This window comes from Parasteatoda tepidariorum, chromosome X1 (assembly GCF_043381705.1).
Source record: "Parasteatoda tepidariorum isolate YZ-2023 chromosome X1, CAS_Ptep_4.0, whole genome shotgun sequence".
In the NCBI taxonomy this organism is placed as follows: domain Eukaryota; kingdom Metazoa; phylum Arthropoda; class Arachnida; order Araneae; family Theridiidae; genus Parasteatoda; species Parasteatoda tepidariorum.
This window is the reverse complement of record NC_092214.1, coordinates 83,555,944-83,581,143: the sequence shown is the minus strand read 5'-3', so window position 1 is coordinate 83,581,143 and position 25,200 is coordinate 83,555,944. Positions and strand designations below refer to the sequence as shown.

The 25,200-nt window shown below is 32.7% G+C and overlaps 2 protein-coding genes across 3 annotated transcripts in view; both read right to left on the bottom strand.

The window, feature by feature from the left end:
- LOC107455242 (neuropeptide CCHamide-1 receptor-like) overlaps positions 1 to 25,200 on the bottom strand; it is a 323,522-nt gene that overhangs the window by 269,635 nt on the left and 28,687 nt on the right. The gene's annotated exons all lie outside the window — the stretch shown is intronic.
- On the bottom strand, positions 22,888 to 23,947 carry LOC139427008 (uncharacterized). The gene is made up of 2 exons (XM_071187291.1): positions 23,886 to 23,947; positions 22,888 to 23,359 (listed from the first exon to the last, which is right to left on the bottom strand). Exons 1-2 carry the CDS (start codon positions 23,945 to 23,947, stop codon positions 22,888 to 22,890), a joined length of 534 nt encoding a protein of 177 aa, XP_071043392.1.

Sequence of the window (25,200 nt, the reverse complement as noted above, 5' to 3'; positions counted from 1 at the left end):
AGTAATGTTTTATTTGATATTCGGGTTTTTCATAATAGCTCTTTTTGCACATTTAGTAAAAATACAAACCTGTAAAGTAAATTTAACCGAATAAATGGTATTTATGCCATGCTCTAAGGTATCGTAATAAAATTACCGAATTTATCAGACATTATAAGACCATATTTTATTGTTAATTTTACCTAAATCATTACAAAAGCACTTCGGTCAAAAATATCGAGCTCTTCGGTGTTCTCATAGAGCTGTAGATTTACCATATTCTAGTGGTTTCGACTATACTTTTTTTTCTCAGTGCACTTCTTTTGTGCTGCGATTTTAAATCGAAACCTTTTTACTTCTTATTCATCATTGCTTAAATGAATTTTAAAATTTCTTTTGCGCTTTTTTGTCTGTTCTGTATGTAATAATAATACACAACGAAAAATAAAAAAATATATAAATTAATCTTCTCAATTGATTTATATCGAAACAAATATGAAGTTTTCTAAAGATTTAACCTATTTGAATCGAAATTGAAATATTATTCTCTTCAATGAACTGAAATTTGCAGGGAAAATAAAATGTAAACTGTATATTTGTATTAAACCTTTAAGTATTCTTATAAATTTATTACGTTACTCGAAAGCTACTCTTTTGTCCAGTTTATAAATAATGTTTGAAAAAAAGCTTGTTTTAAAGTTTAAGAGAGATATTAAAACAAGGCACTTAAAGGAAAAATAAAAAAAATGAACAGTAATAATTTTTGGATGATTTTAGTAGGGAGAACGAGAAAAGAAATGGTCGAAAAGCAAATTTATCAGTTGACAAATTTCCATTGTTCACACATAATGGATACCCTTTTTATTTCCCCTTTCCAAGTAGCGCCACATATTTAATGACCCACGTTCTAGTATTTAAAAAATAAAGAACAACATTTAAACCAATTCTCAAAAAGGTTTGCCATTCCTGTAAAGCCTAGTTTAGAAATAATAACTTTCCAAACTTAGAAACTTTTGTCGCTGTCATTACTGTTTCTTTCAATATATGTTTTAAATATATCTTCCATGCCTTAATTGAGATAAAAATTATTGACATCATCAAATATGTGTTAAGTGTATTACCAAAGCATGTTACTCCATAGTGTAAATAATGCAGATTGATTTTATTATTAATAACAATTTTAAGAAAATTACTTCTTAATTCTCGTTTAAATTCCTGAATATCACACTTTTTGAAGATTCTCCTATATGCATTTACAAGCAGATCTAAAAATTAATTTATTTTATGTTAACACGAAGACTAGCACTTAATTATTAGTTTGAAGATTTTGCCTTGAATACACTGTAAAATTGAATTCTCAAATATCATGAAACGTTCTTCGTTTTTGTCGAGACCTTTTCCTGTTATATGCTCCAAGCAAGTGATAATATAACTATTGTCACTTCTTCAAGGAAACGAATTTTGTCAAAATTTAAAATAAATATTAGTAATTCTATTTTATTAATATTTAGTAATTCTAAGAAAAAAAGAAAAACTAATCATAGTACCTAACGTATTAACTTTTCAAATCATCACTTTATCGTGCGCAACATATAGGTGAATTAATGTCACCCTAACTATGCAAGAAGGACAAATAGACTTGTGAGATAAATTACACCTGAAGCAGGATTCCTGGTAAGAAGTCAACTCTCCTTGACCATTATGTCAACCAGAGTCGATCTGTCGTTACTTTATTTTCAATCTTTTAGTCTTTATTCCTGTTAACTATCTCCCACAATGCACTACGATGAGGTTTCGAGTGGAGGAAACATTTTCATCCTATATCATGATAACGTTTCATCACAAACCACGTGATTTTCCGACAAAATGATTCTTAAAATAATTGTAATATAACTTAAGTTTTGCTGAATCATCAAAAGTGAAAGTTTTATTTCTGAGAGAGTATAATATTGGTTTTTATAATAATAAAATCAGCTCATTAAATATTCAAACTATAATCTTTAACATATTTTTCGCAAACCATAATAATCGTGTAAGAGTGTTTGCTTTCTTTTTCAAAATAATATTAATATACTCACGAAAAACAGGAACTAACATTATAACGATTTGATGAGTCGACAGAAAGATTTGTTATTTTCTCGCCACCAAGGAACAAGAAGAATGTTTATTTTAGTTTCTATCTAATCCACCTACTCCCTATTTTAGAAAGTTTGTTCTATTTTCCTCTAGGTAATCTTCTTAAAGATAATACGAATTTGCCTCCTGAGAAATAGCTTAATTATGATTTGTGTGCCAATTTAAGTCTCTTATTTATTCAGCAGTTTATTGAATATTCAGGATTCTCAACGATCCAACAGCTAAGCATTTTAAGAAACAGCAGCATTTGTTATTTTCTAAACTCTACAATCTTTTAAAAGATAGTAGTATGAGCCCCAATTAAGTATTACTTTAAAAACGGAACGATTTTTTTAAAGCATCTTTGTTTTAATTCTATAAATGCTATTCGCCTTACTTTTACTCTGCGGGAAATCGTCTATTTTAAACTGAATATTACCGTCATGGCTTTGGTATACGTGTTCTAATTCCGGCTGATATTTGCCACAAGTTCCATCATAAAATATCCCATTTGTGAAACTATTTGTAGATGAATTAAGGGTTAGAACCCACTAGCCTTTGGACTAAACTTGGGAAGCTTTTGTGGTTTTCCTATCCATGTAACGCAAATTTGGCTTAGCTCTATTAAAAAGACATTCATAAAGTTGAGTTTTCTCTAGTACTATTCCAGATTCAGGTATTTCCTTGTCATTTAAATTAGGTTCAAATTTAAAGGCTTTGAATTTAAAAATTGATATTTACAAATCCGACACCGGTCGGCTTTTTTAAATCGTTAATGAAATAAAATAAATGCAATGTTGAAAAAAAGTGAAAAACGACCAAATAAATTCCACATAAAATTCTTATGGTCATTATACGGACTTTATCATCTGGGTTAGCTTACAAAGACACTTATGGCAGCTAGGTTTTTAAACTGTTTCTGAGCTGCGTTCATAATCATAAACATCATCAAAAGTTGCCCTGTTTAGGATTGCATATATTCCAATCTGGTGGACAGCATTGATGAAATTCGGTATACACATTGTATGAACCTTGGGGGAAGAAATCTACAATAGAAATACTTCCAATTTCGAACACCAGGTAAAATTGGTGTGAAAAAGTAACAAAATATTAATTGGAGAATCAAACCTTTATTCAATCTTATCATTCGCTCAAGGAGCAATCTATTTTCTCAAATCACATGCTTAGAGCCGTGGTGGTTCAGGGGATAGATCACTCGCCAGTTAACGCGGTGACTCGGGTTCGATCCCTGTAATGGCGAAGATTTGAGTTCCGCACCCGAATTGCACCGAGCATAATGCTGACGTGAAATATTCTCAGTGGTGGAAGGATCATGGGTTAGAGTCCCCTTACCACCAGGCTAACCATGGGAGGTTTTCGAGCTTTTCTTCTCATGTTAGTTCTATTGAAAGCTTTCACTAAGGCAAATCTCTCCGAATACTTGAGCTGGAAATTCCCTTGTCTTCTGGGTTGGGTTTAAAATTACAAGACTACGGAGCTGATCATATAGCGCACTTAACAGCGAGCAGGGTTTCTCAATTTAAAGCAGCTTCATGACATCAAAATCTCACCGTGAAGTTATCAGATTTCTGTCATTCTAAGAAATAACCAGACACGCTAATTTTATCTTCTGCGATAACATGGTGGAGAATGATTGCAACGGCAATGACTTTTGGCTTTCAAAAGTTTCTTCTTCAAATTGCATAAATCCTTTCTCGTTACATGAAAAGCGCCACCTACTGATTTAAATTCGAGCTAATTTTTACAGCAGATACTTATTCTAGAACTTATATACCAAGTTTAATGGGAATCCGACTGCTAGAAGTACACAGAAAAAAATTCTGGTAAAATTACTGCACTGTATGGTATTGAAAATTTTAGAGAAAAAAAACAGCAAAATTCTGGTTAATAAAATCAAAATATATATGGTATTTAAATTATTCATTTGTTTTTGGCGTTCCCATAAAACAAGAAACACGGTAAATTTTATCAATTCCTGGTAATTTTGATCATATTTTCTTCTCAGTATAGGATAATTTAATTTATAACTACCCTGAAGTTTAAAATTAATCCTAAGGTTTTTTTTTTTGAGAATTGTGTCGTTTCCTGTAAAATTATATATTTATGGATTTAATGAGATTAAAACGAACAATCACTATACACTTAAGCTTCTTAAGAAAGTTAACCATTTTAGTTCATATATTATTCCGACACATTTCGCGATAATTTGATCCACTTTTAGATTTTGTGGAAGTAAATAATATTTTCAATGAGTTTAAATTTTTTTTTTATTTGAGTTTTACTTTTCTTTAAACACAGTAATCCCAGTATCAGAATAAGCGCACTTCAGTGGTGAGTGTCGTAGATTTATTTTGGCCTCACAGGAAAAAATTGTTTGACGAAATTACGTTGAACTAATTGAAAAAAAATTGACCTTTCATATTAACAACTTGTTTTTCATCTTTATAAATTGAGTCCTCATCCACTCTAATTAAGCTGCTCTTAATTAGTTTTAGGAACCTCTTCAAGAAGTCCAGTTCATTTTTACAGTACTATGCAATACTGGTGATTCTTGCCTTTTATTAATACATACGATCCTACCGAGCTTAATATTTGAATATAAATACACTACTGGACAATTGCTCAGGACGGACCACAAATGTCTACATAGCTCATGAAAAAATAAGCGTGGTTAAATGCCAAGTTAAATGAAAGAATGCAAGAATGTCAGGACATTGAAGAAAAATTTACTGTGCTCTAAAATCCAAGAGGCTTGAAATATGTTCAAGGATCAAGATAGTCGTTTCGTGCTGAAAACGTGGAATTAAACAAAATGCAAATACCATTTGCAGGCATCCTGGAGTAAGATATTTATAGGGGGTAAGGCGATGCAAGTTTCTCGACGTCGGGGCATACTTTGCACAACAGTCATAATCAACTGTTGGGAAAATTTGTCTCATTCCTCTGTCAGTGTACGGATGAGAGTGTTTTTTTGTTTTGAAGGGCATTCTCGGCGAGAAAAACTCATCTCCAAAGCACCTCATCACCGATGTCAAGCATCACTGGCTGCGGTCAGTGTGCGGGTGGGTGACCACTTGGATCCGTCTGCGTAGGGACCGAGGGTGTGCGGTATTGGTCCTCGTTAAACTGTGCTACCGTAAAGTGCTCGACTTCGCGCGCAGGTCGTCGGGCTACCGAAGCGGGGGTGCCATCCCCTCCGCAGACTACTTTGTTCTTGATGGCATGTCTTCGGATCATCCTCAGGGATGTTTCCCAGACCGTCGCCAATAGCCCATTGTGCAGCTCTAGTGTGACGTAAATGAACAACAACAACAACCAAAGCACCTCACACACTTCAAATTGGATTCAGATCTGGAGAATGTGCTATACGAGGCGCTGAATATCTTCGCTCTGTACGCACTCCTCGACAACGATTGTCGATGGTATGTAACGTGTTTGTCCATTAAAACAAATTAATCACAGAAAGCACCACAGAACGAACGAACATGAGGCAGCAGAATATCATTAATGAAGAGTTAGCCAGTAATAGTCCCAGTTGTAAGCACATAGAGGGGCGAACGGTCATTAATCATAATGCCAGCCCATATTATGACACTACATGTAGGATATCGGTCACTTTCCTGTATGTTTGCTCGACTATACGCAGTACCATTTGGCGTCGATCGCCATGTACCACGACGGATCATTTGACGTCGACTATCAGACCAGAGATTGAATCTACTCTCATTTGAGAATGGTACACAAGCCCAGCTCTTTTCGCTCCTTTTCTATGAGAAAGTGATAAAGTAATTTATTATTTGGTTATCTCTAAGCAAGCATGGACATTAACCCAAAATTTAATAAAGCAATCTAACAATCAAATGTTTACCTTGAAATTGTTCATGACCCCATAATCTGGCTGTTTTTCCACAATAATAAACAAAATCATATAAGTTTTGTTTCGTAAGGTTTATTATGCATTACTTTTATTGTATTTCTCCCATTTATTACTATTAAATTCCCATTTATTACCATAAGTAACTATTAAATTGAACTTTTCGTAATATTGAATATCAGAGTCTATGTTCTATAATTAATAAATTTTTTGAAGAACTTTTATGATAGAGAAATATTTATTAATTTTAATAGATAGATTGATACTAATTTAGATTTAATGAATATTTTCCTGCATACGAACAATTGACTCTAAAAACTAACATAAAAAGATGCAAATTTTTTGCTCTTAAATTTCTACGGAAAACAAAAAATGAGGATATGTAATATATAAATTTTAGAAAGTCTACGATTTATATTCTGGCCAGCATATTTTAAGAAATGTTCTTTTCTGAATCTGCTACTGTAATGCCCTGTATATTTTAGATATGTTTACGATTTACAAATTTATTGCTTGCAAAGTTCACAAGATGTTGGGAAAATAACGTCTTCATTTCAGCGGCTTGTTTTCAAGCATATCAAACGTGTTTTGATTCTCCACACGCTTTTCAACAATAAAATTTCCATGAGAAAAGAATACAGCTCTTTTCCTTACTTCCGCACTTGATGAAAAAAATCTCCTCAATCTTCTATTTCTTAAAAGAAAATCCTGTTTTTCTCCCCATCACTGTTTGCTTCTTTACGCTTCTCAAATATCGTTGGCTGCATTCCAAAACTCAAAATGCCACGTGTAAAAAAATTACAAAGAAAATTTAGAGGCAAAAAAATGAAAAGTAAATCTTGCTATCATTAAGACACGACAAACAATTGTCTGCTCCACTTAATCTCATAATCTTGAGAATGAATATTTACTTTTCGGGTTTTCGTTTGACAAACAAAAGAGAGAGAGTGTAACCATCAAGAGTTTATTTAGTTTTGTCTTTGAGGTTATGACGATGAGCGTCAATAAACGAATGTCGATCTCGAAACTTCTATAAAAGAAAGTTAATTTTTTAAATTTCTAACTTTTTCATAAATGTTTAGAAGTATTTTCAGAACCAATTAAGTTACTAGCAATTTAAAATAAACTGATTTATTTAAATATTTAGGATCGGAGAAAACATTTTAAGACTATTTTTGGTGTAAAATAGTTTTCCAGCTCTACCGCATTCATTATTTAGTTTAACACAATAAGTTGTAAATTCTAATATTGCTCCTTAAAGGTATCACAAATATATTATTGAGAAAAGTAATTCCAAAAAACTCGTATAGTTGAAATCGCTATTTTTTCCAATTATATGAGATCACAAGTAGAAGTTAAGCTTTGTCTTTGCTTCTTGCTTTGTATTTGAGCACCATTCTTATGGATTTAAATGATAAATGTCAATTTGTCAATTTACAATAATTTCCAAGTTCTTTAAAGTATAAATTATACCTGTTTTCATTTATATGATATTTGATCACTTTGAGAAAAAAGTGTGATATATATATTATTAATTAAAGATATATATCCTTACTTTTATTAAAATATATCAATTTCATTTTAATTGTAAAATATTGCTCAGAGAAAAAAATCGGTAAAATTTATATACTATTAGCCACACATTTTTCTATAAATGGGGAACGATAACCAAATTATTTTGACTAAGTATTAGATAATTATTATTCATGTCTGATCTTAACAATCTTATCTTAAAAACTGGCTTGGAAAAAGTTTTTTAAAAAACTTTTGTTTAACATTTAATGAAAATGAAACATAAATCAGTCAAGCAAAAAAAAAAAGCTTACATACTAACTCGTTTTGATTTTTTTCATATGTTTTCAGATGCTTCATTTTTATACCATGAGGAAAAAATAATGTGATTAAAATTACCAAGATATGGTAAAATTTACCTTGTTCTGGCCTCTGTGGGAAAACCAAATATCTTGGTAAATTTTACCAAAGCGCTTTGTTAGTAATTTTGGTAAAATTAAACATAATATATGGTTTTATAATACGTGATAAAATTTGGTGAATGTGGTAAAATTTGTAAGCGGTTTAAATACCGTATAATTTAGTTTCATTAACCATAATTAGTTTTGTTTTTTTCACCAGAAATGTCATCAGCATACGGCTCGGTAATTTTACCAGAATTTCTATTCTCCACGTATTACTAATCTTGATTAAGGGCTTTAGATTTCAAACATTGATTCGGGATTTTAAATATTAATTTGTGAAAGTGTGTAATCCAATACTTCATTTTTTGGAAAAAAAATAAATAAAAGTAGATATTAAAGACGAAAAAACAAAATATCCTAAAATCTTTTGAAATACGATTCTTAATTAGACTATTTACTGTAAAAAAATCTGGTAGTGTTTTTATTTGCATTTGTGGATTCGAACAGATTTAGTGTTCAAAATCAGCTAATACACTACAACCAGCAAATATTGCCTGTATTTATACTAGGCAGTTTTAGACCAGTTTAATGTAAAGATCAAAACTTCGACAAAAATTATCATTCCAGTATCAGAAAAATCAGTTCAACATTGAACCATAATATCATTACCTTAAAGCAAGAGACGGTACCAATTCTTTTGCAATTTGTACCCCTTGCAATTGAGTTTAACCAGGTTTCCGTTCAATTGTACTATAACATCATTAAAAAAGATAAGGAGTTAAGTTACTTCCAAAAAAGTAGGGTTTATAATGGTATAATGATATTGTTACAACAAATTTGAAGGATTTCATACGCTGTAAAAAGTTTTTGATGTATGGTTGCCACCATTTTTAGTGTTTTTAAAGTAAACTAAAACTTTTTAATAAGCCTGTAGCTACATTTTCTATTTACTTTTCAGCGGGAATAGTTTTTTTACTTTTCTATTCTTTCTTTTCTTTTTAGGTTTAATTACCGACACCAGATATTTCCATGTGCATTAGAATCAATTTAATGACTTCATTGCAAAAACATATATTTTAAAAAGCAAGCAAATACACCGAAGAGCCATTACATTATGACCACCCTCCATCTACAACAATGGGCTCGTCCAGATTTTCATATCTTGAATTTGTCATTTAGTTTTCTAGTTTTTACAATTAGGCAGCATTCTTCTAAAATCTCACCGTCGTAATAATATTTTTGTTTAACTTTTTTATGCAATTCAGATTGACATAAACTTTTGCAATCAACTAATGTAATTTTTATCCATGGTTAATTATAAAAATATTTAAATCATAACCTTTAAAGTAAAGTAGTAACTAATTTAATCTTTTTTTACTTTACGTTAATTTTTATTTTAGCTTTTGCTTTCAAATTTTTTTAATAGATTTAAATATCTCTCAGTCATAAAAACCGTTGTAAACTAGTCAAAACTGTCATGTCAGTACTAAGGAAACAACATTTAGAGGGAAGTAACTTTGGCAACTCAAAGAATGACTGCAACCACAAACTTTACGTAGAATGGTTCAGTATTATTGTAAATCTCCTTATGCTTCTTAGGAACACATATTTTCAATGGGTATATATTTATTAAAATTATTTGCTAAGACATGAGTTAAGCAAAAAAATATGACGTGTCTTATAAGTTTAAATCTGTCCATAGTTTTACACATATACTATTGTAAAAATATATTTTTTCTTAAAGGTGTGAATCCTAGGATAAATTTATAATTCTAAATTTAAAGCAAATTTAAGCTTACAACGTGGAGCATTATATTACGCGCATTTTAAATGTTGCACTTATTTCTTAATTGCCTTGATCATAAATTCAATAAAAGAAACAGAGTTCTGAATTTATTTAGCTTAAACTGTTCCCTTTAGCTACTTCTCAAATTTTTTCTGCATTTACTCTTTCTCAAATTTGTCTTTATTTATTCAGTGTAACGTTTGAGCTATGCATTTTATAAAAATAAGTGAAATTTAAAAAGTATTTTATTTAACTATTGGAAATTTCTAGAAAAAATAGTTAAATAACAATTTATCGAATTAATATTTTACCATATCCAAAGAAAAGAGTCAAATAACCATAAATAAGATGGTATTCAAACTGCTTATTAAATGCTTTCACCTAACACGGTTAAACAACCAGCATTATATCGTATATCGTATCTAATGAAGCCGCTTTGTTCCTAGCAGCTGTGTACATATTGCGTCCATGCGAGATAGCTAATCTTTCAGCCTCATGATCGACAGACGATTCCCAACGTTGGCGCCTCAATATTTCCTTTATTACCTTCAACACATGAAGGGTTTCCACAGTCCTGCACTTCCCAATTTGTGACCTTGAACTACTAGAACGTTACGATATAGACGATTATTACGATATATACGAAACGATTGTGCGATATGTACGAACTATTTGATATATGCGATACTGTCATTCGAGCAGGGATAGAAGCACCATTAAGCTGCTCAACACAAAAAAGTCTAGTATTTACCATCCATAATGATAGGTGAAACAAACAGATAAACTAATTAAACCACATTCCACAGTTCCAATGCTCATTACCTAATGAAAAGCCTAGCTTTAATATCCAGTTCAATTTGTTTTTTTTCGGTCAAGAAAGCATGATAGTTGCAAATGATTTCAATACCGTTCTTTACAGTAACTTTTCGGTTAATTGGACGGACAGATTGCTGCCGGTTATTTTACTATAATTTTCAAATGAAAATTCTAGCAGTATAAAATAAATATTCATTTAAATGAATTATTATTTGTTCCTATTACCGACTAATTTGGAAAAAAATTATTAAAAAATTTAAGAAAAATATCTAAAAACTTATCTAAAATACATAGTACAATCTTGGTCTTGAACCTACTATTTTAACCTATCACTAATTATTGCTCTAAAATTTCAATAACAGTTTCAAAGAACCTCCAAATCTTTACATAAAATCTTTGTTAGAAATAATCACGTGCTTATTGTATAATATGTATTTGAGTTAAACTTAAAGATGTTTAAAATCCAAAATTGTTATAAAAAATTGCATATAATTCTAAGCAGTTAAAATTTTGAAAAGCGAAATATCTTTTTGAATTTAGCTTGATAATTGTAATGGAAACGTCTTAAATTCTTTTGATCATTCTTACCACGAATGACGGCTTCCTACTTTACAAATATACCGTTCGAAAGCCACTGTTTAAATGTAAACAACACACTAATTACTAATTCTGAAAATTTCAACGTTATCTACTTCAAAGTTTATAAGATATGTGGTATTTAAGTTCTTCTAAAAGTTTTCCAATTGATGAAAGAAATGAAATTAATTAAATGATTATTTTACTTTACATTTCATGCATTACATACTACATTGTTTCAAAAAATAAATTGATCTCCTTCTGTCATCTTCTGTTTTCCTTCTATGATGAGACATAGTCTGTATATACAAAACACATAAAATGGTATTATGCTGTATTTTTAAAAAATCCTGAATGAATATAAAGAGAATACTATTGTAACACCAATGCATTTAAAATACTTGATTTAATATTGAACTTATATAAATATGAATAAAACTTATCCCCAATTTTCTTTTAAATATTTATGCATAAAGATTGAAGATAAATATTGTATTACAAAAGTTTTATTTTCCATAATAAATTTTTTTTTTTATAAATACTACCTGTATTAAGTTTTAAGAAAGTAACTACGTTATGCATATCTTTCATAAGTGACTCATGTTTTAACGAAAGACTAAACCTGAAAGACTAAAAATTAAACATGACCAATACTCATTTTTTATAGCAATCAATTGTCTACCTTTCCCGGACTCCCCATAGGCCTATTTACTTCTTCTTAATTTCAATAAAATTAAAGTTATAATGGTTTGCTTTTTCGTAGAACTCTTTTTTAAAATAATGTAGAATAAACGATAAAATATGTTACGCAATTTTTATTTTTTGTGTTATCATATTAAAGATTGTGTTAGTCAAACATTTACTTTCCAGAACACAAAGTCAACAAACGTGATTTCATTAAAAATCTTGAAGTATTTCTTTAATAAAAGTCATTGCAAATATTACTTTACTACATCTGCACTAATTAATGAATTATTATAATAAAAACATGTCTCTGAAAAGCTTTTGAAACTATAAATTTAATGCCTAGAATTATCGATATTTCCTCAGGATTCTAAAAATAACAGTCTAAAATATGTGTTTCGTTTACAAATGTTTGTTTTTACATCTTTTTATTCTCAGTAAATATGTTTTTCCGAGTAGTTACAATTTTCTATTTTCAACTCTTTAAACAGCATTGACTCTAATTGGAATCTTTTTTGCACTCTTATTCTAAATTGAAGGAATCGCATTATCGATTTAGAAAATACAGTAAATGAGTTCTTAACATACCAAAGAATTTTTCTTGTTGAAACTCTTAGATATAAAGAGGTTGTGATTACCTATTGAAAAACCAATTTTCGACAAAAGATGAATCACTTTTAATTAGAATGCACAGGAATGTCATTGACATGTGAAAGTTCTTTATACCAAGAAAAGGTTATTCTTTAAAGGAATTCTAAGAAAATAATCACAAACAGCCTATAAAAACATGTTTAACAAAATAAAACGCTTGAAAATCTATTTATATTTTGAACAACATTAAATTAATTTTTCAAATGTTTTGATATTCTTTTAAAAACAGTTCTAGTTTTCAGTCAAAAAAATTTTAAAATTTATTATTTAATATCATTATATAACATAAAATTTTATTCTTTAATTACGCAGCTACGTATGACGTTCGTATTTTTGCGACGTTTAAATTAAATGTATTTTTAATATTTTTTTTACCTTTGTAACGTATCTTCCACTACAATTATTCAATTACAATTTACTAGTATATGCAAGACCTGCTAACTCGATTTTATGTTGGGGTACTTTTTCATCGATGAAGGTTGACATTGTCGAGAACAATCGCCCCACCTTAGTGACCCTTACGTGATCTGAACCTGCATACTTTGACAGGAACCCACACTTCCATTTGAACACGCCTACTTCGATAGATGGTTCACATTGAGCAGTTGACTTGTTATATGTGACTGGGACATTGTCCTTATCGCACTGTTGTTACCCAGTCTCAATCACACAATACGTCGATCTGTAAACACTCTACTGTTAATGCCAACACAGAAACCTCTATGTCAGGGAACTTAATACAGCTCTCACGATCTGCACTCAAAGTCCGGTGATCTTAATGCAGCTCTCCTGCCTTCGCACGAAACAGCAATGAATTAACTAATGGTATCTGTCCATTGAATTGTATCACAGGAAAAAATCTGGAGGGGGAGTACTGTAGCGTGTATATACAATTATAAAATTCGAATTCACTAGTATATAAGGCTTCCACTTCTAAGTCTTCCAAGTCTTCTAGGACTTCTATTTCTACTTCACTAGTATCTAAGACTTCTTCCAATTATTAGTATATAATGCGATTCTATGTTGAGGTACCTTTTAATAGATGAAAGTTGATAACGTTCGCCCAACACTTTTACCTTAAAATTACTTTCACCCAAATTTATAACGGGGAAAATCTCAAAATAAAAAATAAATAGATAAAATAAAAATAAAAATGTTTTTTTTTAAGTTATACTAAAGTTAAACAATTTTCTAAGCAAAACTGGATTTAACATTTTGTCTACTCAAGATAAATTGATGTTTTTTGCGGTAGCCACTATATAAAGCTTTGAAACTCAATACGGGGATGTACATTCTTTTCATTGGGGTTACAGAATCAGAATATGGACAAAAAGGTTCTGGGTTCGATTCAAAAGACAACAAACAAAATCCTTCTTGCACTCCGCTCACATTGGTGATCACGGACAACAAACGTACAGCTGTCTTACTCCTCGACAGATGGCATCACTACACTACTTCAACTCTTTCTACAATTTCCTTTAATTCTTTAAGCAAATCTCCTCAGTTTCAAACAACTTCAAAGCTCGAACTGAACGTAAGATTTTATTAGCAGACGGTCAGAGACTATGTACCGAGAGAAAAGACTTTGCAGTATTATTTATTATTTTCTTATCATTAGAGCTTTATTTTTAGGTTCAGTGGATGAGATACATTCTTCCGGTCACAGATCATAACATAACGGCGAAATTTTTTTACATTAAAATTAATTAAGAATATAGTAAGATTAAAAATAAAAACGTTATACATCGTAAAAAATTCCGAATGAAATTGCGGTAAAAAGTATCGGTACTCAGGGTGCCCGTACTCTATACCACGAAATCCATTTTTACAGGAACATGTTAGGGAACAAAAAATGCGATATACCGTAATTTTTATAGTACTAATTACCGTAATATTACTGAATCAAAGAATTGAATTATAATTACTGCAAAAATTAAGGTATAATATTTTACTTTAAAAATAGATTTTACAGTAAATTGGATCTTACTGATAAAGCGAGTACTTTTTACCCTAAATTGATCATAAATTTCATTCAGTGTACGCCCACATCAAAGTATTTAATGCGGTAATAATTTATAAATATTTTTTTTGTAATCCTACCTAGCACATTTGAAATCTTGAGCTGTGGAATATTCAAACTACCAACAAAGCAATTGTGAAATTTGAAAAAGAAATTCACTCAACACCATGATAAACACATCACTTTTAGCATTTTGTTGAAATTAATAAGTTGAATACAACTGTTCAAAACTATTGTACTCCCAGTTTTTAACAGATAGTTACTACCCTTTGCAAAAAAAAGATATTTGGCAATTTTTGGCATCAGTGGTCAATTTCTACAGAAGAAAAACAAGTATAGAAATTTACAAAAATCATAAGAACATTGATATAATAAATTTTATAAACTTAAATAAAATGAGTTACAATACACTAGCCCAACACATAAGATTTTTCAACACATACCAATTACTACTAGAAGTAGAAGGACTCGAAAAACTTCAATGCCTGGAATCCTTTGACACAGATTTCAAAACATTAAAAGTATCACTAAACGTTAGGGTTTTATAAAACCATTGAACAAGTAAGTTTTAATGACAAAGGAACTATTCATGGAGAAATGTCCTGGAGAATGCCAAGGCCCACTAAGGACTGTGGTGCCAATGATGATATAACATAAAAATTGTTCTATTTAAATATTCCTTTGTTAAACTAGAATAAGTATAGTCCCATTCTTACAAATAAAGCAGTGACCTAATGGAGCAAAAGTGGCTCTGTAAATAAAATACGTGAGCATGACATTTTGAAATGATTTAACTGCTGAAAATATTGTTCAAAAACTTAATCAAAAGTAAGGAACACATTTAAAATTGTTGAAAACTCAAGCATAAATAAAAAATAGTCAGATCATTCTTTAAAGAATATCTTTTCATTTTCTACTTATTTGAAAGATGAATTTCTTTCATGCGAAATTAGAAAGACAGTTTTTTAACAAATATTAAACTAAAGAGTTTAAATATAAAGTGAAATTGATGCAATAAATAGTTTCAAAATAATGCCCAAACAATCTTTCTAACTATTTAGTTTTTGTAAGCATTTAAATAATGCTTAATTTATTATAATCAGTAATAGTTAAACTCGTTACAAATATGGATCCAATAATATTTATTGCATAATTTTCTAAAATTTAATTTTGAATGCAAACTATTTCTACTTGAAATATTTTCTCTATTATTTACAGACAAATACATATTTAATTTATAATATTTCAGATTTAATTTAACTTTCTTGATATATATATATATATATATATATATGAAATATATATATAACAGTTGGCCTGAANATATGCGTGTGTGCAGGCGTGAATGTGTGTGTGTATATACGTTTTATTTCCATGATAATTTATAAAACATTTGAAAATTCTACGCGAGATGATGTTCTATTTTTTCATAGATTAAGTAAATTATTAATAATTATTGTTTTTCTTTTATTCATAATGAACTATTTTCAGTTGAAAAGTTATTTACCTTAAATTCATTTTTGGAAACTAGATTTCAATGATTTAATATTTATCTTCGAAAGTTTTTTTTTTTCACTACAAAAAGACCATCTATCTAACCATTTATGCTATTAATTTTAATCTATCTTTATTATTTTATGAGTTATTAAACATCAAAATGGGTCCGGGACTTTATAAAAAAAAGTATGTTATGTTATGAGAAATATTCAAAAAAAGTGGAAAATATTATATTTTAAAAAAATTAAATAGTATTTGGAATTTGTCTGTTTTTATCCTGTTTTTAGCTTTATTATAAAATTTGGTATGAATAAATGCATGTAAGCTATTTTAACGCTATTTAACCACGTTCGAAATAACTCCATTTTTTTCCCTTTAACTGCAGAAAGAGCTAAGTTTCTGAGGCGAACAACATTAACCATGCCACACTGTCATAGATAGCCGCTCATAAGGTGAGCCACATTCCCACAACAGAGAACAGCACATACAGAAAGGAAAACATCCATGCCCTGAGCAGGATTCGATCCCGCGGCAACTGGTTCACAGTCAGGCACGCTGACTGCTACGCCACCGGGCCGGTCAACTCCATTTATAGATTCCCTCTATTTTATGTCTCTATGTTATGAAATTAATTTTGTTTTTATATTCCAGTTCTCACATAGTATTCAGAGCAAGTTCTCTTCAGAATGTGTAGTAAGATTTCCTGGTGTAAGCATATTTAATAGATTTTCCTATTAATTATATAAAAGTGAAGGAGCGAAACTGTAAATGTGCCACTTCTCTAGGTTTATAACCCTTTTAACAGTCAAAAAAATGGACGCAACCACTAACATTTTGAAAGAGTTTTCACAAACTTACCTCATCATACCCGGAGATCACTGAATGAAAAGGTAACATATTAAGATGAAAAAAATTTCACAATTAGAGTGGTGGGTAATTTACAGGCGACAGTGGTGACTGATAGTCACCTCTCGAGTTCAAAGGGTTAATAGTATAGTTATTTTGACTATACATAGAAATGAAATATTTCGAGACCGAAGGATTCCACTACGGCTAAATAATATGCTACATATGATTGAGACAACAGAGAATTCCTTTTTTTAATTTATTTCGATAACTGAAAGAGATTTTAAATTCAAGGCGAACCAAGAAAAAAACCTGAATGCTGATAAAATTAACTTTGAAATTCCTAGTGAATGAATTTTTGTCAAATCAAAGAGTACTCTCTTTCTCATTAAATTGACTCTCTTTCTCATTAAATATTTAGACGATTCCCTCTAAAATTATGAAAATTGTTTTAAAATTTTTTTCCGCGCATGCCCTGTATAAAAGAGCAACTTCAATTACTTATATTTTGCGCAGTTTTAAGCAATTTATTTTTCAAATTTTAAAACAATTTATTTTAAAGCAAAATTTTTTTAAAATTTTATTGAATTTTCTAATAGTTATAGCTCAAAAAGGACAGATAATTTTTTATTTTTAATTACAGAGTCAATTTTTTTGAATTGTGTGTATTTCAATGGCATATTATAATTTTTTTTCCCCTCTAAGTTAGGGGGAGGGGAAGCTCAGTGAGTTAAACAGAAATAAATAAATAATAGTGTGTTTTATATATTAAAGTGAAAGGAATAAATAATGTGATGTATATAAAATGCATTTTTCTGACTTATTGTCTTGTTTGGTTGTTGAATTTTAATAATGATATAAATTTTATTTTATAATTTATTTTTTGAAATAAAGATATGCTATAAAAGTCTTTTTCAAGTTATCAAAAATGTTTAAGATTTTTAAAGTATTTCGAATTTTTAACTTAAACAGTTTGTACTTTACCTGTGCGAAAAGGGAAAAGAACATAAATTTGTCAATTTGTTAGAAAAAGAATGTACCAAGATTAGTATTTATGTTTAAAAAATTATCTGCAGAACGTATAAATGTTTTTTTTTCTTCAGGAAAATGAGAATTTTGATGAGGAGTTAAATGAAATTGACTTGACGAGCTCATCTCAGAAATGGAAAAGAAAACAGAGGATTAGAATTTTTTTCTTATATTCGATAAGATGATTGTAGATGTAGTACTTGCTCCATAACAGCAATTGACTTTTTGTTTAAGAGTCACTTTGTTTTCAATGTAATGTACAGTAAATCAATCTATGTTCTTCTCGTTTCTTCAGTTTATGTTCTATGAGCTGAAAAATGTGCTTATAAAAGCACTATAGAAAACTTAAATATTCCACTATCTAGAGTAAACACATAAAGAATATATGTACAGTCGGACCCCAATTTAACGAACCCCTATTTAACGAATTTCGTGATTTAACGAATTTTTTTTCAATCCCAGCAAAAACAGAGTCAAAAACCCCGAATTAACGAATTATTTCAGCATCCGGAAAAAATATTTTTCATTAATTTTGATCAGAAAAATATTGCATTTTTTGCAATTGGCAGATTCTAAAGGGAAAAAAATCTTTCCTGGGAGGAATAAAATAGAAAAAGTGCATATTCGTCTCAAACAAAGGAAAAGCCCGCAACAGGGAAAAACAAAATTCGTTGTGGGTAGGTGGGCAGAGTCAAGAAGACATTACACTTGCAAGGTCATTTTCCGGGGGTTTGTCACGTGGACTATGAGTCAAATAGGAAATTCCTTTCTTATCTTAGATAGTCGTTTATAACTAGTAATTTTTAATAATACATATGTACAAAAAACAAATTTTTTTGAACCCCAATTTTACGAATGACCCCGATTTAACGAATAAAATTTCCGGTCCCGATGAATTCGTTAAATCGGGGTCCGACTGTATAAGAAAATATATATGCAATAAAATAATTTTTTTCTGTAATTAAGTTGTCTTATTCACTAATGCATTCTCGCATTTTATGTTAAAAAGTTGTATAATAGCTTTCAGGCACCAGCAGTCAGCATAATTGCAACTCTTTTTGCAAGGATGCTGCCTTCGAGAAGACATGTTGTAAAGTGGTAAAGAATAAAAACTAAGACCTGCATAATTTTGCTGACATGAAAGTTACATATTTTTAATAATTATCATTGATGACTTATTGTGATTTTTAGAGTTGCGTTACACATGCATACAACGTTATATAAAAGCAAATTAAAAATTACTAAAGATGCTGTATAGGTTTCGGTGATGGGAATGCAAGACGTCAAATGAAGCAATATGGCAATGAAACACCCTCTTTAATAGTAAAAGATAACAAACCATCAAGAAACTTACAAACTCCACTCTTAAAAGGTTATTCGCTAAAAGCATTTAAAAGTTGTTATTAAAGAACAATTAAAACTTAAACTTTCGATTGTAAACATCTCATACTGCAGGTGGGTGTCACCGGGTAGAAACGGAATATCGGTGCGAAGTCTCGGACGCTGCACAACAACCCTTTCGAAGGCAAACTGTCATCTCCTTAAGTACTGGACATCAGCCTCTTCACTCCGTGCCTTGGCCGCCGGTTGAGCTCCTCCACCGGTATTCATCCGCGAAGGAACTATTCCGGTTCGTCCTCCTACCTTCGGTCTTCAATCCAATACTCGATCCTTCTACCTCGGCTTTTCATGCTATCTCAACTGTCGCAACCAACAGCCTCTGCAGTAGCCTTCTACCAGCGCTAGCGAGAATTTTCCAGCTCATTACTGATAGTTTCCCTGAAACTTAACTCGACGGCCTGGTCGTGTCTTAACCTCTTTTGGCATGTCACCAGGACATTCCTCTGTAGATTCGCTCATAGCTGTTGATTCGTTTTATGGAAATATGTCCTGTTCATCTCGGGATACATATGCGGGTTTTAGACGATCCACGTTTACCGTACTCTCTCGGCCATGAATAAGAATCCTAAAAACCTTCTCCCCTTGACTCAGCACTTGAAATGGACCCTCGTATGGTGGCTGCAGGCTTTTTTTCTGGACATCGGACCTCAGGAAAATATGACTGCACGACGAAAGGTCTTTACGTACAAAAACTGCTCTATGACCCTAATGTCTGGACTTAACTGCCAGAAACTCCTGCATGGTCTCTTTTAGCTTTCCAACAGAGTTTGCGGGATCCGCTGTACCAGTAGACGGACATAAAAATTCTCCAGGCAGTCGAATTGGAGTTCCATAAACCATTTCCGCTGTCGTTGCTTGCAAGTCCTCCCTCCATGCAGCTCTAAAACCTGAAAGAACGGTAGGTAAAACCCTGGTCCACTGACTTGTACTGTAGGCTCTAATCGCTCCCTTCATCTGTCTGTGAAATCTTTCCACTTGACCATTTCCCGCGGGAGGATAAGGGCTTGTTCAATGACGGGCCGAACCCAGGAACTTAGTCAGGGTATCAAACAGTGAGGCTTCGAACTGTGTTCCCTGGTCTGTTGTGATTCGTAGCCGTATTCCAAACCTAGCAATCCCTCCAGCATAGAAAATCTCAGCAACGGATTTGGCTGTTATATCTGCGAAAGGGTAAGCTTCTGGCTACTTGGAAAAATGGTCGACACAAGTAAGACAGTAGCGAAAACCTTCTGATGGCGGTAAGAGACCTACGATGTCGATATGCACGTGCTCGAACCTGGCATTTGGTGGAACAAATGTTCCAAGCTTGCTCTGCGAGTGACGTGTCACCTTATAACGTTGGCAAGCCAAGCATTGCTGAGCCCATGTCTTAACATCTTTCCTTATACCAGGCCAAACGTATCGCTATTCCACCAACCTTATAGTAGCTTTAATACTTGGATGTGAAATAGAATGCAGTTTGGAAAAAACGTTTTTTCTGTCCACTTTGGGTACGAATGGTCGAATCCGTTTGGTAGATACATCACAAAACAGCTCCACACCAGGATCACCTATTACGAATGGTTGAAGTATCAAAGATGAGTTACCGGTTTGAGCTAGAATTTTGGTTAGTTCCTGGTCACCTTTTTGATTGTTAGCCATTTCTTGAAAATTGATGTGGGAAGGTGTTTCTATGGTAGCAATGTTTACTCTGAACAGCGCATCTGCAGCCACGTTATCTATTCCCCTCACGTGCCGAATATCCGCAGTGAATTGGCCAATAAAATCCAAATGACGCGATTGTCTTGGCGAACACTTATCTTCCCTTTGATTAAAGGCATATATAAGCGGCTTGTGGTCAGTGTAGATAGTAAACGGCCCACCCTCTACCATATGCCGAAAGTATTTGACTGCCATGTACGCAGCCAAGAGCTCTCTGTCGTAAACACTGTACTTACTTTGAGATGGTGCAAGCTTCTTTGAATAAAAACCAAGTGGTTGCCACTCTTTCTCGATCCTCTGATGCAAAGCAGCACCCATCGCAGAATCTGAAGCGTCTACCACCATCGCCAACTGTGCATTCATGACAGGATGGTACAGCTTGGTTGAGTTCACCAATTCTTTCTTTCTCTTCTCAAACGCAGCAACTGCCTCCTCCGACCACTTGATCGCGCTTCTATAATTTTTCTTAGCACTTTTTAAATATTCGTTTAAAATTGCTTGAGTGCAGGCAGCTCTCAGTATGAATCTTCTATGAAAATTCAAGACCGCAAGAAATCCACGCAGCTCTCTAATTGTAACTGACTGAGGAAAATTAGCAATTGCGGAAACTTTATCAGGAAGCGGAGTAATGCCCTTTTCCGTTACACAGTGCCCTAGGAATTCTACTGAAAACTATCCCAGGACATATTTGCTTACGTTGAACGTTACACCATATTGAGCAAAACGGTAAAAAAACTCTTTTTAAATGCATTAAATGTTCTTCTTGGTTCTTCGAAGCTACTAATACGTCATCAAAATAAGGTACACAAAAATCAAAATCACCTAAGACTTGATGAATGAAGCGTTGGACAGTTGCGGCAGCATTTGGTAATCCAAACGGCATATACAAAAACTCGAACTATCCAAACGGGGTTGTTACCACAGTCTTTCGCACATCTTCCCTGCTCACCGGAATCTGATAATACGCTTTTTCCAGCTCCAAGGTAGAAAATATCCTTTTACCTTCCCTTCCAAAACCTGAAAACAGTCTTGCATGTGGGGAACAGGGTACCTATCTGGCACGGTCACACCATTAAGACGCCGAAAATCAACACACGGTCGCCAGTCGCCAATCTTTTTTAGAACCATGTGTAACGGACTTGCCCAACAGTTTTTGGAAGGCTTACAAACCCCTGGTGCTACCAGAAATTCAAACTCTTGTTTTGCAGCTTTCAACTTATCTGGCGATAAGCGTCGAGGTTTCGAAAAAATAGGAGGTCCTTTTGTCTGTATCCAATGTTCTACTCCATGCTTAACTTTTCTTGGCGTGACACCTAACCTAATCAGAGCAGAAATTCTGACAACAAATTGTGGAATTTAGAGTTCTCTAAAATTACCTTTACCGTTGAAGCAATTCCAGCATACTGGGTACCTCTTGTTTGCAACTTGATCAAAGGATCAATTACTACAGCATTTTTGACGTCAACTAATAAACCAAAATTGCGTGAGAAGTCATCTCCGATAATTGGATGAGGCACGGCAGCGATGATAAAAGGCCAGCTGAACTCTCTTCTGAGTCCGAGGTCTAAATTCAACAGGCGTTGGCCAAACGTTGGAATGGTCGTACCGTTTGCGGCGAACAATTTCAACTGTGAAGAATGGTCACTAGATGCATAGGCAGCACGAGGTATCACAGAGACGTCAGCTCCCGCGTCGATGAGATAACGTGAGGCAGCAGACTTGTCCGTCAGATGAAGCCGCTGAATCAAAGCTTCGCCGTCACCCTTTTGACTGGATGACGGCCTCAGCAATTTTCTGGTTGGAACGAACATAGAGGTCGGCATTTTGTCGCTCGTTGCTTGAATATTTTATACCAGCAATACTGCGAATTTGCAGACTGTCGGCTTCGGCTAGTAGAGCGTTTCTGACTAGTACTTCTTGATCGGTCGCTTGTACGGGCTTCCAATCGTGAGAGACGAGCTGTGATCTCTGTCAATTAAAACCGTAAATCCGTCTGATCCGTCGAACCAGCAACTACGCTTACTGACTGTGCGTTAGTTGTCGTAGCCATAATACCACCCGCCATCTCCGCCAGCTTGTCCAGGTTATCGTTGGAAATCGCCAAAATCCGTTGAACATTAGTAGGCAACCCCTGCAAAAATAAAAATTTAAGAAGCTCATCGTTAATTCTCGCGCCGGCTTTATTCCGCATTTCCAGAAGCTGTCCTGAAGGACGGCGGTCGCCAAGTTGCATCCCCGAAATCAAATCCTTTAAGCGTTGAGCTTCAGATTCAGCATATTGAGCGCACAATCTCTTTTTAAATGCGGTGAAAGGCTCATACACAGGTGGACTTATAACAATATCGCTGATAATCGCCAGTTCCTCCGGTTGTAGAGCAGGAACTACGTGGTGAAATTTCGTTGACTCTGAAGTTACTCCAGCAAGAGTGAACTGACTTTCAATTTGTCTGAGTCACAATTCTGGATTAGCTCTCCAAAAAGGTGGCGGCTTTACAGTGACACGAGCAATTTGTTGATCGGCAGTTTCCGTAGATTCGGGCATTTTTTGCATTAATCCGAAATGTATAAGTCCTACAATAGAAGCAATTTGCACTCACGGCTTGCCAAAAATTTTAAAACTTGAAAAGCACCAGCATTTATCCGTAATCCATCAAATGCAGTTTTCAGAAACAGAAATATACGCATTCGTTCACAGGTCACCAATTGTATAAGCTTCGGTGATGGGAATGTAAGACGTCAAATGAAACAATATGGCAATGAAACATACTCTTTAATAGTAAAAGATAACAAACCATCAAGAAACTCACAAACTTAAAAGTTATTATTAAAAGAACAATTAAAACTTAAACTTTCGATTGTAAGCATCTCATACTGCACAGGTGGGCGTCACAGGGTGGAAAAGGAATATCGGTACGAAGTCTCGGACGCTGCACAACAACCCCTTCGAAGGCAAACTGTCATCTCCTTAAGTACTGGACATCAGCCTCTTCACTCCCTGCCTTGGCCGCCGATTGTGCTCCTCCGCCAGTATTCATCCGCGCAGGAACTATTCCGGTTCGTCCTCTTACCTTCGGTTTTCAATTCAATACTCGATCCTTCTATCTCGGCTTTTCGTGCTATCTCAGCTGTCGCAACCAACAGCCTCTACAGATGCTATTATGTTTTTTTTTACAATTAATTTGCATTCAGTTCATTTGTAAATTACAACTGAACAAATGAACGATTAAAACAGGTAAAACCTGACATGGTCAGGGAATTTTATTTTAGCCCAAAAAATCAGGGCAAGTTGCAGTTTTTTTCCCAAAATCCTGGAGAATTCGTATTTTATACCTGGAAAACAACCAGTCTTAAAATTGTCAATAACAGTAGTTAGTTATTGAGAATCGAGATAAACAATTCTAAATCTATTACTATTATTTGTTGCAAAAAGTTTACATTTTAGTCAAACTGAAGTGTTCCCATCCTCATTTAATGATATATTTTTTTACACTGAAAATCTAATATTTGCCATTACAAATAAAATAATAAAATTTTCTGATGAAAAATTGAATAATATAGATAAAATATGATATTAATTTTAGTTGTAATTTACCTGGAAAAATTACGGAATTTTTTTCTGAAATTCAGCGGGCACCCTGTTAAAAAGACGCTATGCTCTTGCCTTTCACCAATATCTAAAAATATTTTAGTGAACCTTCTATAAATAAAGTAATAACTAGAAAAGTTACCATCCAAATAAAATGAAATGTAGAAGAATTATCAAAGTTATGTGTTCCCAAGATCTAGGATGGAAATGGTCAAGTACAATTTAACGTACTAAGGAAGTCACTTTACCTACTATTTGAATGCCTAAATAAAATGAAAAATTATGTTAACTGCTAATAAAAAATTTGTTTCATTACAAAAAGTTAAAAATCCTTAAAATTTTGTACCTACGTCGGTCACAAAGCTTTCGATCTCTAAGGAGTATTATCTTGCAATTATATTCAGCATATTGTTAAATACCGATGGATTACTAAGCTTTAACTTTTTTATCAACTATCATTGTTTATTTTTAAAAATAAAAAAAAACTTATTAATTACGGAACAAACCATTGATGAAATTTAAAAGAAATGAATGCTGCTAAATTATTTCTATTGCACAAGCTAAAAATATTTTTCTTCTCATCTTATTTATGATAGGCATTAAAACAGCGTTTCTCAACCTTTCAGTATTCGTGGCCCAGTTTTCAATCATAATTTTCATCGCGCCCCCCACTTACAGTAAAATGTATAGAATGTACCGACA